Genomic DNA, 14,748 nt, shown 5'->3' with positions numbered 1-14,748 from the left:
GAAGCTCCGGCAGAAAGGGTGCAGTCCTGGAGGTGGGCGCACGGCGGCGACTGTTTAGGAAGCATCCGTCAAGTCGATTCGGCGCTGCCACCTTGGGCGGAGACCATTCGAGGCCTAGCTGCTCGACAGCCCGGGTGAGAAGGCGCAACAGTTCCGCGTCCTCACCCGATCGAGAGCGCCCGGATGTCCGGATTGAAGAAGCCGCGGAAGACCAGCCCTCGCTGTCGGAAGCCATGATGGAACAGATGTCGGCGCGTTCCGCGCCCGCATCCGCCTCATCCCCGAAGGCGACAACAGAAATGGCGGCCTGGGGTGGGGGCGGGGAGGGCGAGAGAGAAGCCGGCGGGAAGGGATCCGGCGAGCTTCTCTCTGCGAACTCCGGAGTCCGCTGCGAGCGGCGCTTCTTCTTGCGCGGCTTAGCAGGGACTGGAGGGATGTCATCCTCAAACTGGTCGAGTCGAGCCCGCAGGGTCGACATCGACAGTTCTTCTCCGGGCATCCGCCGGCGAGGAGTGCGGCAGCGGCGTGATCACGGCCCAGGCAGAGAGCGCAGATCACGTGGCGGTCTCCGGAACTGAGCGGCGCGCGACACGAGCCGCAGTTGGAACGAGACATTTTGAATCAAACGCTCGGCTCTTTTTGGGAAAAGTGTGACGCAGCGGCGACAACACTTGAGCAATAAAGGATATGGGCTGCCGGATAGCAGAGCAGGCACGGATGGCTGAAGGTGGCGAGATGCTGCCGGCTTCTTCAGGCGCTGTCCTTTGCTTGCTCGTCTGCACGATCACGCCGGCGGGTTCCAGATCCAGCGATGCGGAGGGCTTCGCTGAAGAAAAGAAAATCGAATATGCAGCCCGTGAGCGCTGCTTATATACACGTGGCCACGCCCCACCTGTATGCAAATGAGGCCAGGTGGGCGCGAAGCGCCCTCATTGGTCGCCACGTCACGCGGGCTCACCGATAGGCTGCTGCAGTTGCCAGCAGAGCAGCCAATAGCACGCTGGAATAGCCTGCTATGGTCTGCCAGGCTGCCGCACTGCGTCGACAATGTTACAAAATTAAGGATAATTTTGGGTTTTTCAGAAATTTCGAAGAAAGAATACTTTCCCGATGCGTAAGGAACTTACGCAATACGAGAGAACCTCTCGTAAGAGAACTGTGATTTAACAATATAATACGATGTGGGTATATTTTATATGGTATTACATGATTATTATAAATACCGGGATATATTTGTATATTTATGTTAATGAGGATTATTACATTGCATTATTGTGTTGATTGAGATGGTCATAATGTAATTGGGTATTTTGTATATAAAATATTATAATATCACATCAGTTATTAGTAATTTAACAGACAATGACAGCAGCTATATGGGGTAATATAAATTAATTGGGGGTGGAAGTAAATAAGTCCTACTTCTTTCCACTCCGTTTCAAGCAAGTGTGTGTGTGTGTGTGTGTGTGTGTGTGTGTGTGTGTGTGTGTGTGTGTGTGTGTGTGTGTGTGTGTATATATGGGATATAAGCTATTATATTTTTTCTATGTATATTGTGTGTGTGTGTGTGTGTATATATATATATATATATATATATATATATATATATATATATATATATATATATATATATATATATATATATATATATATATATATACTGTATTTAATTATATATATACTGTATTTAATTATATATATTATTTTTTACTTTATTTTTATTTTTTGTTGCTCGAAATAAACTTCGGTCAAATCAAATACGTAACCATAGACTTTAAAAGTAAAAAAACAACAACTTTAATTTAACAATGTATATATTTTTCTGTCGATCACACTAAGCTATGGGATGCTTTAGATGACTCATTATATTAGAATGATTACTGGAGGATCATGAGCCGCTGATATTTATCTCTGATTATTTAATTATCATGTCCGGTCTAATCCAGGCATGAAATTTGATGGAAGTGGCCGCCCTTGTAATTCTCTATGCAGGAAAAACCCTGTAACAGTGAATCATTCTGTGTAGCGATTGATTCAGTTGACTGAGTCGAATCACTTCAAACACTGACGACTCCTGCTGGTCAAACAGTGTAAATGCAATGAGAACAAACAAACGTTTATTATGACAACTTCTGCAAACCAACTGTTAATGTTTTCATGGTAATGTAGTTTATTTGATCTAATCTACAAATCATAAATGTAAAGCATAAGTGTATAAATACAAAACATACTATATAATATGTGCTCTTAATAATTTGTAGTGTGATTGAGTGTTTTTATGGGCAGTTTTATGAGAGTTTTTGTCCTTTACCAGTAACTGAACTAGAGCTGAGTGAGACACTCAGAGATTTAGTTGGGATGTGTTTCTATTTCTGTTAATTATTCTCATCTTAAACAGGACAAACACACAGAAAAACTCCAGGAGAAGCGACCGAGATCCACGTGACACTATTATAAAGATGGAGTTTATTAAAGAGGAGAGTGAAGACGTAAAGTTTGACGACACATTGAGAGTGAAACATGAAGAAACTGAGGAACAAACAAAGATGGCGTTTATTAAAGAGGAGAGTGAAGACGTAAAGTTTGACGACACATTGAGAGTCAAACATGAGGAACCAACAGGTTGGTTTCATTCTCAAAGCTGAACAGAAATGAGTGATATTTTTGAAGAGTTTCCTAATTAAAGCATTTTTATCTTTCATGAAGTAGGTTTCCTCATGTGGACAGACATGTAGACATCACATGACCAGACAAATACTCATTACTACGATGTCACACATTAGATTAGGGAAAATAATACGAAAGAGGCCTGAAAAAATATTTTGTGGAACATAACCCAATATCTTCTTTTTTTGTAAAGATATATACATACAAGTGTGAAATATGTAAGTGCACTGGGAGTATCAGCAGATTCCCTTCCCATCACAACAATTAACAAGATCAGGAAGGATATATAAACTAAATTAAGCAAATGAAATGCACAATTATAGAAATAAAATCTGTATTCATCACACTCTTTTGCTATTTAATTTATTGTGAAATTAAGCACACACCATTTATCTAGTTCAGGGGTCTTCAACTAAAATTCAGTGGCCGAGGTCCGGACAATTATATACCTAAAAACAATAATTTATGTTTATTGCCAGACTAAAGAAATTAGTGTAGATATATTTTGTTCAATTAAGAACAAATGCTAATATGTTCTCATATGGACAGAACATGTCTGTTCATATTGTTAAAGCAAACATAGGTAATCCTTCACAAATTGATCTCATGTTGTTGTTGTTGTGTTTTGTCCTTTAAGTTACTTTGGTACAAAATATCTTAATTAAACCAGTAACCATGTCTGACAAAAATATGATGAACTAAAAATGCCTTCATCTCTAAATCTGCACTCAAAATACATTCATTTCAACATTACTAGCAACTAAAGTGCTTTTTCCTACAGTCCATATTGCATCTGAAATATAAGTGACTTGATGTTAATTAATTGTTTATGGAACTGGCGTATGAAATCAACGTCATTTTCAGTCGTGATGGTAACCATTTTTATGTAGAAAATAGGACTGGAGTCGAAATATCAGTCAAAAATACAAACATGTATTTGGTTCTAACTAAACTGAAATTTCTATGAACTTCTATCCTGACCTGTCTTTTTTAGGTAAGCAGAACTGAAATACCGGTGTAAATCTATGCGTCTCTTAACATTTTCTCACACACACACACACACACACACACACACACACACACACACACACACACACACACATCGACACACACACATCGAAGTGTCATCGATTTTGACAGTTTTCTCTACTGTGCATGCAATCTTTTTCATTCAGCAACACAAAAATAGACGTAAAGTAGTAAGTTCTTTGACAAAATTACATTTCCTTAATAGTCTAAACACAATCTTACATTGCCACTTTATCCGTCATTGCAGCTTCTTGAACACACAACACTAAATATGTTCAACCCAAGCTAAGACTGGATATAGGCTTTATTAGTTTACTGTCATATGCACACCATGTTTTACAGAGTTGCATAAGTTATTAAACAATATTTAATATTGTTTTATATAATGACCACTAGGAGGTTTTCTAGGTATATGTTTTCCTTGATTGGTTGAAAATGTTGCTTTGAGGTTGAGTTGAAAATGAAAGTAAAAAAGTAATGCACATTCGTTGAATTTTACCATGAAATTTTACCATGTAACAAACACAATAATGATTTATCTCCTATCTACCCACAAATAATTTGAATGTTTTTTTTAGTACTTGGCCCGCTTGATTGGTGTATATAGAACCGTGCATTACACGCGCACACACACCCTACGCGTTAGCAGAGCATAAGCAGCACTTATGTTAACAGATTAGGCATATCTTAACTTCAAGGTTACTTTTATCATGTAAACTACCTATATACAGCATGTTATATGCATATGTGTTTGGGACAGAGGGGAACACGGCCGCATTCTCAGCAGATATATGCTGCCCATCATAAATCAAAGCACGAGACAGACAGGGGTCGGAGGAGAACAGCTGAAAAAGTTACAGAATGGACAAAACTTGTCTGTATTTAAAATACACAAGCTGCGGTTCAGCTGCGTGAGGCAAACGCTGCCAATGTGAAAGCACAACGGGCACGCTGCTCCTGCTCTCCATACGCACAGCTTCTCCGCACTAGCCTACTTGTATGTGCGGTGTGAAACCGATCAGCTAAACTTCCCTGCGGTCAAATCGGCATGATCAAAACTTCCGCGATTTGTAATTTTCCTTTAAATAACAAGTCAAGAGAGTGAAAACGCACATCAAGAAAGGAATGTTATTTCACTATTTAAGATAGCCCGTCGGGCAGGGCAGTGATACATTTTCGTAGCCCAACTGGAAAACACATTAGCCCCGGGACGTCGGGCTAGCGATTTTGCGAACCCTGCATGTGTTCTGATCAGGTCCAGATGGGCTTCGTCCCATACGATGAAACTCAGTTTCACTGCTGACAGTTCTGGCCTCAAGCCATTGAGAAAAATGTTGCGGGGTTCTGACAATTGAATTGAAGTGAATTGAAAGCATTTATTGAATTGAAATAATTTATTGTCATTGTATTTGCATACAACAAAATTAGGAGAGCTGCTCCAGAAAGATGGTTGAAAGACATGCATATAACCAGATAACCATTACCACAAGACATAAACTGTAGAATATACAGTACCATTACAGACTTAGTATTCACATTAACCTCTCATTTAGTGCATTTGTTTCAGTCCTAATATTTAAAGTGTTCACTTGGTGATATTTTTATATATTTGGCATTTTGAGTTTAGAGTCCGGAATGCCACTGGAAAGAAGCTGTCCCTTAAGGCCCATTTATACTTCTGCGTCGAGTGTACGCCGTAGGCTACGCGCATAGCCGACGCCGTCGTGAGCATTTATACTTCTGCGCTGTTGTCTGCGTCAATGTGCAATTCCACATGCAGACACTAGAAGGCAGTGTCCTCGGGCATGTTGGTGTAATCAAGACAACAGCCGAAGAAGAAGCAGCTTGATGTGTAGAATCTGTACATTCATGTCGGAATATCAGCAGCAGTGAGAGAGCGGCTTTTCTTGCAGCTTGAGTTGTTGTATCTAATACAAATTAAGCATCTAGTTGATTAGTAAAGTTAAATAAGGCGATCTGGCGCTGGAATGCATTTGTGAAACCATGCGGAGCTCGTGGCCGCTGTTTTCAGCAGCGGTGGCTCAGCAAGCGATTGTTGTTGCGGAGACTTCATTCACGAAATATACCCTAATGTGTCCCTGTTCTTGATATACAATTACTGATTAACATCTTTGGTTTTAATGAGAAAATAAATAAACTATATTCAGCGGATCTATGTATTTATTTACTACCATAAAGAATCACTGGACTGCAAAATAGTGTGTTATAGCAGACGTAAGGAACTATCATCCAATTTCTGGACACACACACACACTCCTATCGCAGATTTTTTTTTTTTTTATTGACCTGAGGGAAGGGTTCTGGCAGACCAATCACAGCGCTTGCGGTCCGCGTAGAATTGACGCGTTGTTACATTTTTGGAGAGGTGCGCGTCAGGCTACGGCGTAGGGTACGGCGTATCCAACGCGTCTATGCGTAGGGTACGCCGTACCCTCTGCGTGCACTCGACGCAGAAGTATAAATTGGCCTTCTGTCTTGTGGTCCTTGATCTTAAGGATCTGTATCTTCTGTCTGAGGGCAAAAGGTTAAACGGGTGGTGCCCTGGATGTGATGCGTCCTTAGTGATGTTGCTGGCCTTTGAGAGATGGTGGGAGCAAGAAATGATTTCCAGGGAGAGTAGCGAACAGCCAGTTATGTTTATTTTTTGTAAACACTCCGTACAACTGTAGTACCACACTGTAATACAGTACATTAACATGCTTTCAATATTGGTAGCACCAATAGTGGACACCAGCAATTTAGAGTCTAAATTATGTTTCCTGAGGACTCTAAGGAAATACAGTCTTTGTCTGCAACATCTCAGAAATTATCAAAAAAGCACAGCAAAAAGAGCTTGTTGGATATTTGGCCTCCCAGGAACTTAAAGGTGTGGATCCTCTACACACAGTCTCCATTGATATAGAGTGGGGCTGGTTTCACGCTGCGCCTCCTGAGGTCAAAGATTTGCTCGTCTTTAAAGTGTCAAGTCAAGTCAACTTTATTTATATAGCGCTTTTAACAATGCAGATTGTTTCAAAGCAGCTTTACAGTGTTAAACAGGAAAATAATGCAGCATAATTTTATTAAGCTGTATAGCCATTCTGGAGAAAATGGTGATGTCATCAGTTCATTTCAATTATCATACAGTGACAGTGTGGGCTTTAGATCAGTAATTAAGTTTATATGGTTAATTTAGTTTAATAATTAGATATTTAGTTGAAAAATTTAGAAAAATATAGTGTCCCCAACTGAGCACGCCAAGCCAGAGGCAACAGTGGCAAGAAAACCAAAACCCCATCAGGTGACCTAATGGAGAAAAATAAACCTTGGGAGAAACCAGGCTCAGTCGGGGTGCCAGTTCTCCTCTGGCCAATTAACAAACAGCGTAGTATTATTATTATTATTATTATTATTCTGGCAACTTTACAGGTCAGAGGTCATAATAGATAGGAAATATCGAAGGACCGGAGGCAACACGCTAGAGACGGGTTTATTGCGGATGACATATCGATTTAAGTATTATTAAATTGTAATATTCGAACAATCAGAGTCATCACGCTGGAGACGGGTTTATTGAGGATGCCGTGTCGATGAGGCAGTTGCAGGGGGAGTCTAATCACGATCTCTGCAGACACTTCAGGGTCATGCGTTGGTCTTCTCTGGGCGCAGGTCCAGCATCTGATCTGGATCCGGCCCGGATCCGGCTGACTGCAGTAAACCTCGGGATAAAACAGAGAGACTATCATTAGTGTAGATGCCATTCTTCTGATGATGTAACGAGTACATCATGTGTTATAGGAAGTGTTCCCGGTTCCGGCTGACCTAGTTAATGCAGCCTAACAATCATTTCATTGAAAAAGTGTTTTATGTGTATGCCACAGAAAAGAGATGTGTTTTTAGTCTAGATTTAAACTGACAGAGTGTGTCTGCTTCCCGTACAATGCTAGGAACACTGTTCCAAAGTTTAGAAGCTAAATAGGAAAAGGATCGACCGCCTGCAGTTGATTTGGATATTCTCGGTATGATCAACTGGCCAGAGTTTAGAGACCGCAGTAGACGTGATGGAGTATAATGTGTTAAGAGCTCGCTCAAGTATTGGGGAGCTAAACCATTTAGTGTTTTGTAAGTAATAAGCAAGATTTTAAAATGTATGCCATGTTTAATAGGCAGCCAGTGCAATGTGGACAGAACTGGGCTAATATGGTCATACTTCCTGGTTCTAGTAAGTACTCGAGCTGCTGCGTTTTGGACAAGCTGGAGTTTATTTATTAAGCGAGCAGGGCAACCACCCAGTAGAGCGTTACAATAATCTAACCTTGAGGTCATGAACGCATTAACTAACTGTTCAGCATTTTGCATTGAGAGCATGTGCCGTAATTTAGATATATTTTTAAGATGGTAGAATACAGTTTTACAGATGCTAGAAACGTGGCTTTCAAACGAAAGATTGGGATCAAAGAGCACACCCAGGTTCCTCACTGACGACGAGGTCTTGACAGAGCAGCCATCAAGTGTTAGACAGTATTCTAGGTTACTACTTGTGGAGCTTTTTTGTCCAATAATTAAAAAATCATTTTTTTTCTGAATTGAGTTGCAGGAAATTACCGGTCATACAATGTTTTATATCAGCTATGCATTCCGTTAATCTTGTGAATTGGTAAGTTTCTTTAGGGCGTGAAGAAATATAGAGCTGAGTATCGTCAGCATGTGTTTTTCAGAGATAAGTTATTATCAGAGCACCACACCCCTAGTTTCTAAACTTCATCTCTGTAGGCTGATTCATTATCTCCTGCGATGAGTCCAATCACTATAGTGTCGTCTGCAAATTTGATGATTTTGTTGGTAGGATGGATGGAAGTACATTCATATGTGTACAAGGAGTAGAGTAGAGGGCTCAGCACACAACCTTGTGGGTGATGGTGGATGAGAGGTGAGGGCCAGTTTCTGGGCAGTTCGTGATGAAGTCCCTTATCCAGCTGCAAATGGAAGGAGAGAGGTCCACTTCAGTCAGTTTGCGTACTGGAAACCCTGGGATAATTGTATTGAACGCTGATCTGTAGTCTACGAAGAGCATTCTGGGTTCCCTGCTGCTCAAGATGGTTAAGTGCCGTGTGTGAAGGGCTATGTTGAACACATCCTCTGTCGACCGGTTTGGTCTATATGCAAACTGGTGTGGGTCCAGGGTGGAGGAAAGGCTGGATTTGATCATGAACGATTACAGACAGGTTGCATTAACACCAATTATCAAGTTATTTGTGGTTGCTTTCTTAGGAACAGGGATGATGGTAGCAGATCTTAAACAGGGTGGAATGATGGCTAATGTCAGTGAAAGGTTAAAGATCTTTGTAAAGACCTCACCAAGCTGTCTGGCACAGGCCTGGAGTACTTTGCCAGATACTCCATGAATGATCATTCATCAAAAACCAAAGCCCCTCACTCGTTCTTTTATACTCTCATTTCAATGGGTGAGGGCCAATAACACAAAAACACAGTAACAAACTCCTTAGTTGATCTTCAGCTGTCCCACCTTGAAGTTTCTGAGAACTTGTTCAAGGTTACGGTCAATGAACACACTAGTTATATATATAATCTTATGTTCAAAATTTACATTACAATAGCACTTTTTAATTTGCTTTGATGTCAGGCACTCTGGCTCCCGGTAAACATTTGACTATGGTGTCTTGTTTAATGTTCTAATCAGAACGGAAGAGCGGTGGTTTGATCTGCGACTATGCCGTCTCTTCGCTGCCTGGCTGCACAAGCTCTGTTTTTGCCAGAACTGAACAATGTACAGAGTTCACTAAGCTGGTTGCATCCAAAGCTGTGTCTAAAGCGATTGCATTCTTACTATTCTGATTTAAAGTTTGGATCATTGAGTCCAAACTTGAAGTGCCTCAAGATCATTCACATCGTCAGAGGCTTTTGTAATGGGACGGGCGTTAAGAATTGCTTCAATCTCAGAGAGAAGAGTTGGAAAGCTTTCATCACTCATAGATTGTCGTCTAATGGTTGAATTCAACACCTTTTCACAAGCCGAATAAGCCTCTCCCAAACTCCACCCATGTGAGACCTGGCAGGAGGGTTGAATATTCACTTAAGTCCTCTTGATGACAATGCACGTTCGATCTTATGGTTCGATCTTATCTTATTCTAACCCAGTTGCTGCTTCCCTCAGCTCCCGCTCAGCTCATACCATTATCTGATCTCAACTGGGAAACTCAAACCGACAACACATAAACTGTCCTATGGTATTAATACAGGAGTCTGTATTTAAAGCATAAGCCATCTCAAGATGAACAGCCCTGCTTGCCATGCAGGTGAAAATTACCCCTCAGCATTTAACAGTTCCTCGACCTCTCTTGATTTCAATAGGCCCAAAATAGTCAACTCCAACGTTTGTAAATTGGCGGTAAATCAGGTAAAACTCTCTCTGCTGTTGGCAAGTCAGACATTTTTGGCTCTCCAACACAGAGATTATTTTCCAACAAGCGGAATTAGCGTTAGCTATTCAGTAATGCCTACGGAGAACTAATTTCTTCCTGTGTGGCCCAGTTGCTAATGTGCATACTTCAAGATAAGTTGAGAAACAGCCTGGTCCTTGGACAAGATAACTGGACGTCCATCAGGAAATCTCTTGCTGATAATAGCGAATTTCTGCTTTCAAGAGATCATCAGCAGTCAATGATTTGGCACCCATTTTGGCCTTCCTCTTTCATGCTGTATGAAATCTATTTGATTCAGTGCCTGGAGCATTCTTTGCACAAGTAGATGCCGGTAAAGCCCTCTTTGTTTCACAAACTGCATAAGCATCTCCTTGACCTTGAGCATCCATGCGGTCAATACACCGGTCTACTTTCAGTGCTGCTATACAGTGCAGATACGGCAGCCATCTGGCTGAGAGATGATCTGTGGAATATTATCATCCCATTTCTTGGAGCACTTGTTTTACAGGCAGAGTCAATGGTGAAAGAAACCCCAAAGGGTTATAGATTTAACTAACCACAGACAACATGCCACATCTTGTGTGGACGTTCCTTTATGAATGACCTAAAGGTGAATTTCAATGCACCAGTGCAGACCAAGTACTCTTTCCATTGGCAGGTCATCTTTATCCAAGTCAAGCTCTTTGATTTGCTTTTGACCTCTGTTCTTCTGGAATGCTGGACATGGTGACACGACTATTACTGGCACATTGTATCACCGGCATCATCCTTTGCACTCGTGAATTCATCATCATTAATTTTTCCAATGATGCTCATTGGGCACATAAGTGCTTTCCCTTAAAAAGTGTTTTCAATAAGAAGCCACAACGCAATAATAATACTGAACAGAGTGAGATCCACTTCAAGACCACAGAATTTAACAAACTGAAATGTTGATTGCAGAGCAACATAATCAATCAAACTCAGGATGTGATTCAAACTTCGTTACGTATCATCATTATCATCTCATCATGCGATAAATATCGCTCAAAGAAGTTCACTCACAGCCTTTTGTAGTGCTTCGAAGATTTCTCCGCATTCAAAATTGTTCAGTGCAAGACGGCAAGACTCTGCAACACATCAGGTAGGCAATCCACACTCCAGTACATTTACATTTAGTCATTTAGCAGACGCTTTTATCCAAAGCGACTTACAAATGAGAGCAATAGAAGCAACTAAAACAGTCAAAGGCAACAGTATGCAAGTGCTGTAACAAGTTTCAGATCATCTCACACAGAACAATTTTTTATATATATATATATATATATATATATATATATATATATATATATATATATATATATATATATATATATATATATATATATATATATATATATATAAATAAATTAGACAGACAGAAAATGAATAGAATGTTAAGTGCTATTCTTGATTGGTCAGGTGTTGCTGGAAAAGACGTGTCTTTAGCCATTTTTTTGAAAATGGCTACAGACTCGGCTGCTCGAATTGTGATAGGCAGGTCATTCCACCAGGTGGGGGCGATCCAGGAAAAGGTCAGAGAGAGTGATTTCATGCCTCTTTGGTATGGCACCACAAGGCGTCGTTCACTGGCAGAACGTAAGCTCCTGGAGGGTGTGTGTAGTACAGTTCGTGGGTGTGAGAGGAAGAAGGCAAGGGGTCGGCTGGGTTGGACACGGAATTCTCTTTATTTGTCGTATAACTTCGATTCAGCAAACATACGTGCACATCGCACGATTTAAACTTAAACTCTTTCTCAGCGGTTTGTTTCCGGCAGTTCCTCTCTGCAACGTCTCGCTCTCTCTCTCGTGTCTCGTTCGCGTGTCCTTCCAGCTCTCTCTCATCTCACAGTGTTTGGAAAGCGGCTTTTATCCGGTCTCTCCGCGCCAATCACTGTAATCAGACACAGGTGTTCGTTGTTATGCACTTGACCTACTTTCTCACCGCTCGTCTCCTCACTCTCTCCGTCTGTGTAGACTCCGCAAAACCACGCCCCCCCCCCCCTCCTCCTGGAGAGGAAGTCAGCCACAGCCTTCTGTGCACCCGGCCTGTGGACCACCTTGAACTTAAAAGGCTGTAAAGCTAGATACCAACGGGTGATCCGGGCGTTGGTATCCTTCATGCGGTGGAGCCACTGCAAGGGGGCGTGGTCCGAACAGAGGGTGAACTCCCGCCCCAGGAGATAATAACGGAGGGTGAGAACGGCCCATCGAATTGCCAGGCACTCCTTTTCGATGGTGCTGTACCTGGTCTCCCTCTTTGAGAGCTTCCGACTCACGTACAGCACCGGCCGCTCCTCACCCTCCACCTCCTGAGACAGGACCGCACCCAGCCCCCTGTCCGACGCGTCCGTCTGCAACAGAAATGACAAAGAGAAATCAGGAGAATGCAAAAGCGGCCCGCCACACAGAGCAGCCTTAACTTGGGTAAAAGCCTGCTGGCAAGGCTCCGACCACTGGACCGTATCTGGTGCCTCTTTTTTAGTGAGGTCAGTCAGCGGGCTGGTGAGGTCCGAATACTTAGGGACAAACCTTCTATAATATCCCGCCAGCCCCAGGAACTGCCTCACCTCCTTTTTGGTCTGTGGACGCGGGCAGGTTGCAATAGCTGCTGTCTTGTTAATTTGGGGACGCATCTGCCCGTGCCCTAAGTGGAAGCCCAGATACTTGACCTCCACCCGCCCAACCGCACACTTCTTCGGGTTGGCCGTCAGCCCCGCCCCTCTCAGCGAGTTCAGCACCGCACGCAGATGCTGCATATGCCGCTGCCAATCATTACTATAGATGATTATATCATCCAAGTAAGCAGCGGCATATGCAGTGTGCGGCCGAAGGATTTTGTCCATCAGTCGCTGAAAGGTGGCGGGTCGCCTCTGGCCAGAGATCATCTTCGTTGGTTACCACCGTCGCCAGCAACACTGACTCCGCCTCATTCCATTTTTTTAAGATATTGAGATGGTATACCTGATGTGCTCCATTCCTATCCGTTTGCACCACCTCATAATTGAGATCCCCCACTCGTCGTGTGACCTCAAACGGTCCTTGCCACTTGGCGAGTAACTTTGAACTGGACGTGGGCAATAACACAAGTACCTTCTCTCCCGGTGTAAATTCTCGCAGTCGGGTTCCCCTGTTGTACAGTCGGCTATAAACGCTGTGCCTTGATCGGTGAGAATCTCTTTCGGGATTCCCACCCGGGAGATTAAGCGAAACAGCGCATCCGCCACACTTTTAGCCGAAATGTTGCGGAGAGCTACTGCTTCTGGGTATCGCTTTTCATAGTCCACTATCACTAATGCAAAGCGGTGCCCCCGTGCAGATCGTTCTAACGGCCCGATGAGGTCCATACCAATTCTCTCGAAGGGGTCCTGCACAAGAGGTAGAGGGCGCAATGGCGCTTTTGGAGCGGCCGGTGGGTTTACCAACTGGCATTCACGACAAGCGGCACACCACCTGCGCACATTCTCGTGAATGCCCGGCCAGAAAAAATCAGGCCATTAAACGATTCAACGTGCCTGTTTGACCCAAATGGCCAGCAATGGGATTACAATGAGCCGCCTGGAAGAGCATTTCCCGGCGGCTCTTCGGTACTAATAATTGGGTTGTATCTCTGTTTGTCTGAGTATCCTGGGTTACTCGATACAACCTATCTTTAATCACGGCTAAATAAGGGTAAGAGAGCGGCCGGGCGGGTTGAAGAAGCCGGCCGTCGATCGAACGGACCTGTTCAAAGACGTTTTTGAGCGTCTCATCTTGGGACTGTTCCAGAGGAAAATCATCACGCTCCGACAGGATTAGCCTGTTTACCGTGCTCCGTTCCTCTGACCCAGTCCCGGATGGTCCCGGCTCGGCTTCCCCAAGCTGCGCGACCGTGCTCTTCCCCCGCCCTTTCTTCCCCCAGGAGACATCCGCACATATCCACCCCAATAAAGCCCCAAATGCTGGCCAATTCGTCCCCAAAATCAGCGGATGTCGAAGGTGGGGACTAACCGCAACCTGTTTTTCGCCCCGAAATTGGATTGTGACTGGCACCAATGGGTGCTGCACCTCATCCCAGTGCACACACCTTACCGTAACCAGGCGGCCATTATCCAATGCGTCAGGTTGTATCAAGCTTTGATGCACTGCGGTTTGGTTACAGCCGGAATCCACCAAAGCCTGATATGTACCCCCCTTAATACTCACGGGTATTTGGTATAACCCGGCTTGATCGGGGGCAGCCTGTGGCGCGTCGGGGACCCGGACCAGAGTCCCCACCTCCATCACCGGACACCGGTCAATGAAGTGCCCCGGGTCCCCACAGCGCCAGCAGGCCGGCCCAGGCTTCCCCGCCACCCTAGTGGCGGGAAGCGGGTCAAGGGATTGGCGCGAAGAGAGCGGTGGGAACGGTCCGGTCGCTCGATCCGCATCCCAGGATCCCGGTCCTCTGGGCGGGGCCCCCTGACCGGTCGACGCCTCCCCCGATCTCCAACGGGCCACCGGCCTCGGTGGTGGGCCCCGGCGGGACCTAGGCGCAGGGACAGGTCTCGCCGAAGAAGGCGAGGGAGAGGGGAAAAGAGGGGAAACAAAAGAAGAAGGAAGAGAGACAGCTG

The 14,748-nt window shown here is 43.8% G+C and overlaps 1 protein-coding gene across 1 annotated transcript in view; it reads left to right on the top strand.

Moving 5' to 3' along the window:
• Nucleotides 1-14,748, top strand: part of LOC307116973 (uncharacterized protein) — a gene marked incomplete at its 3' end in the record, with an annotated part of 32,086 nt that overhangs the window by 6,902 nt on the left and 10,436 nt on the right. The window contains exon 2 of the mRNA XM_079801593.1: nucleotides 2,399-2,622. Within this exon, the coding sequence (XP_079657719.1) occupies nucleotides 2,460-2,622 (163 nt within the window). The 5' untranslated portion in view covers nucleotides 2,399-2,459. The remainder of the gene's footprint in view (nucleotides 1-2,398; nucleotides 2,623-14,748) is intronic.

Source organism: Gobio gobio (genome assembly GCF_949357685.1).
Source record: "Gobio gobio genome assembly, chromosome: 1".
Taxonomy (NCBI): domain Eukaryota; kingdom Metazoa; phylum Chordata; class Actinopteri; order Cypriniformes; family Gobionidae; genus Gobio; species Gobio gobio.
Note: the sequence above shows the minus strand (reverse complement) of the source record. Positions and strands in the feature narration are given on the sequence as shown.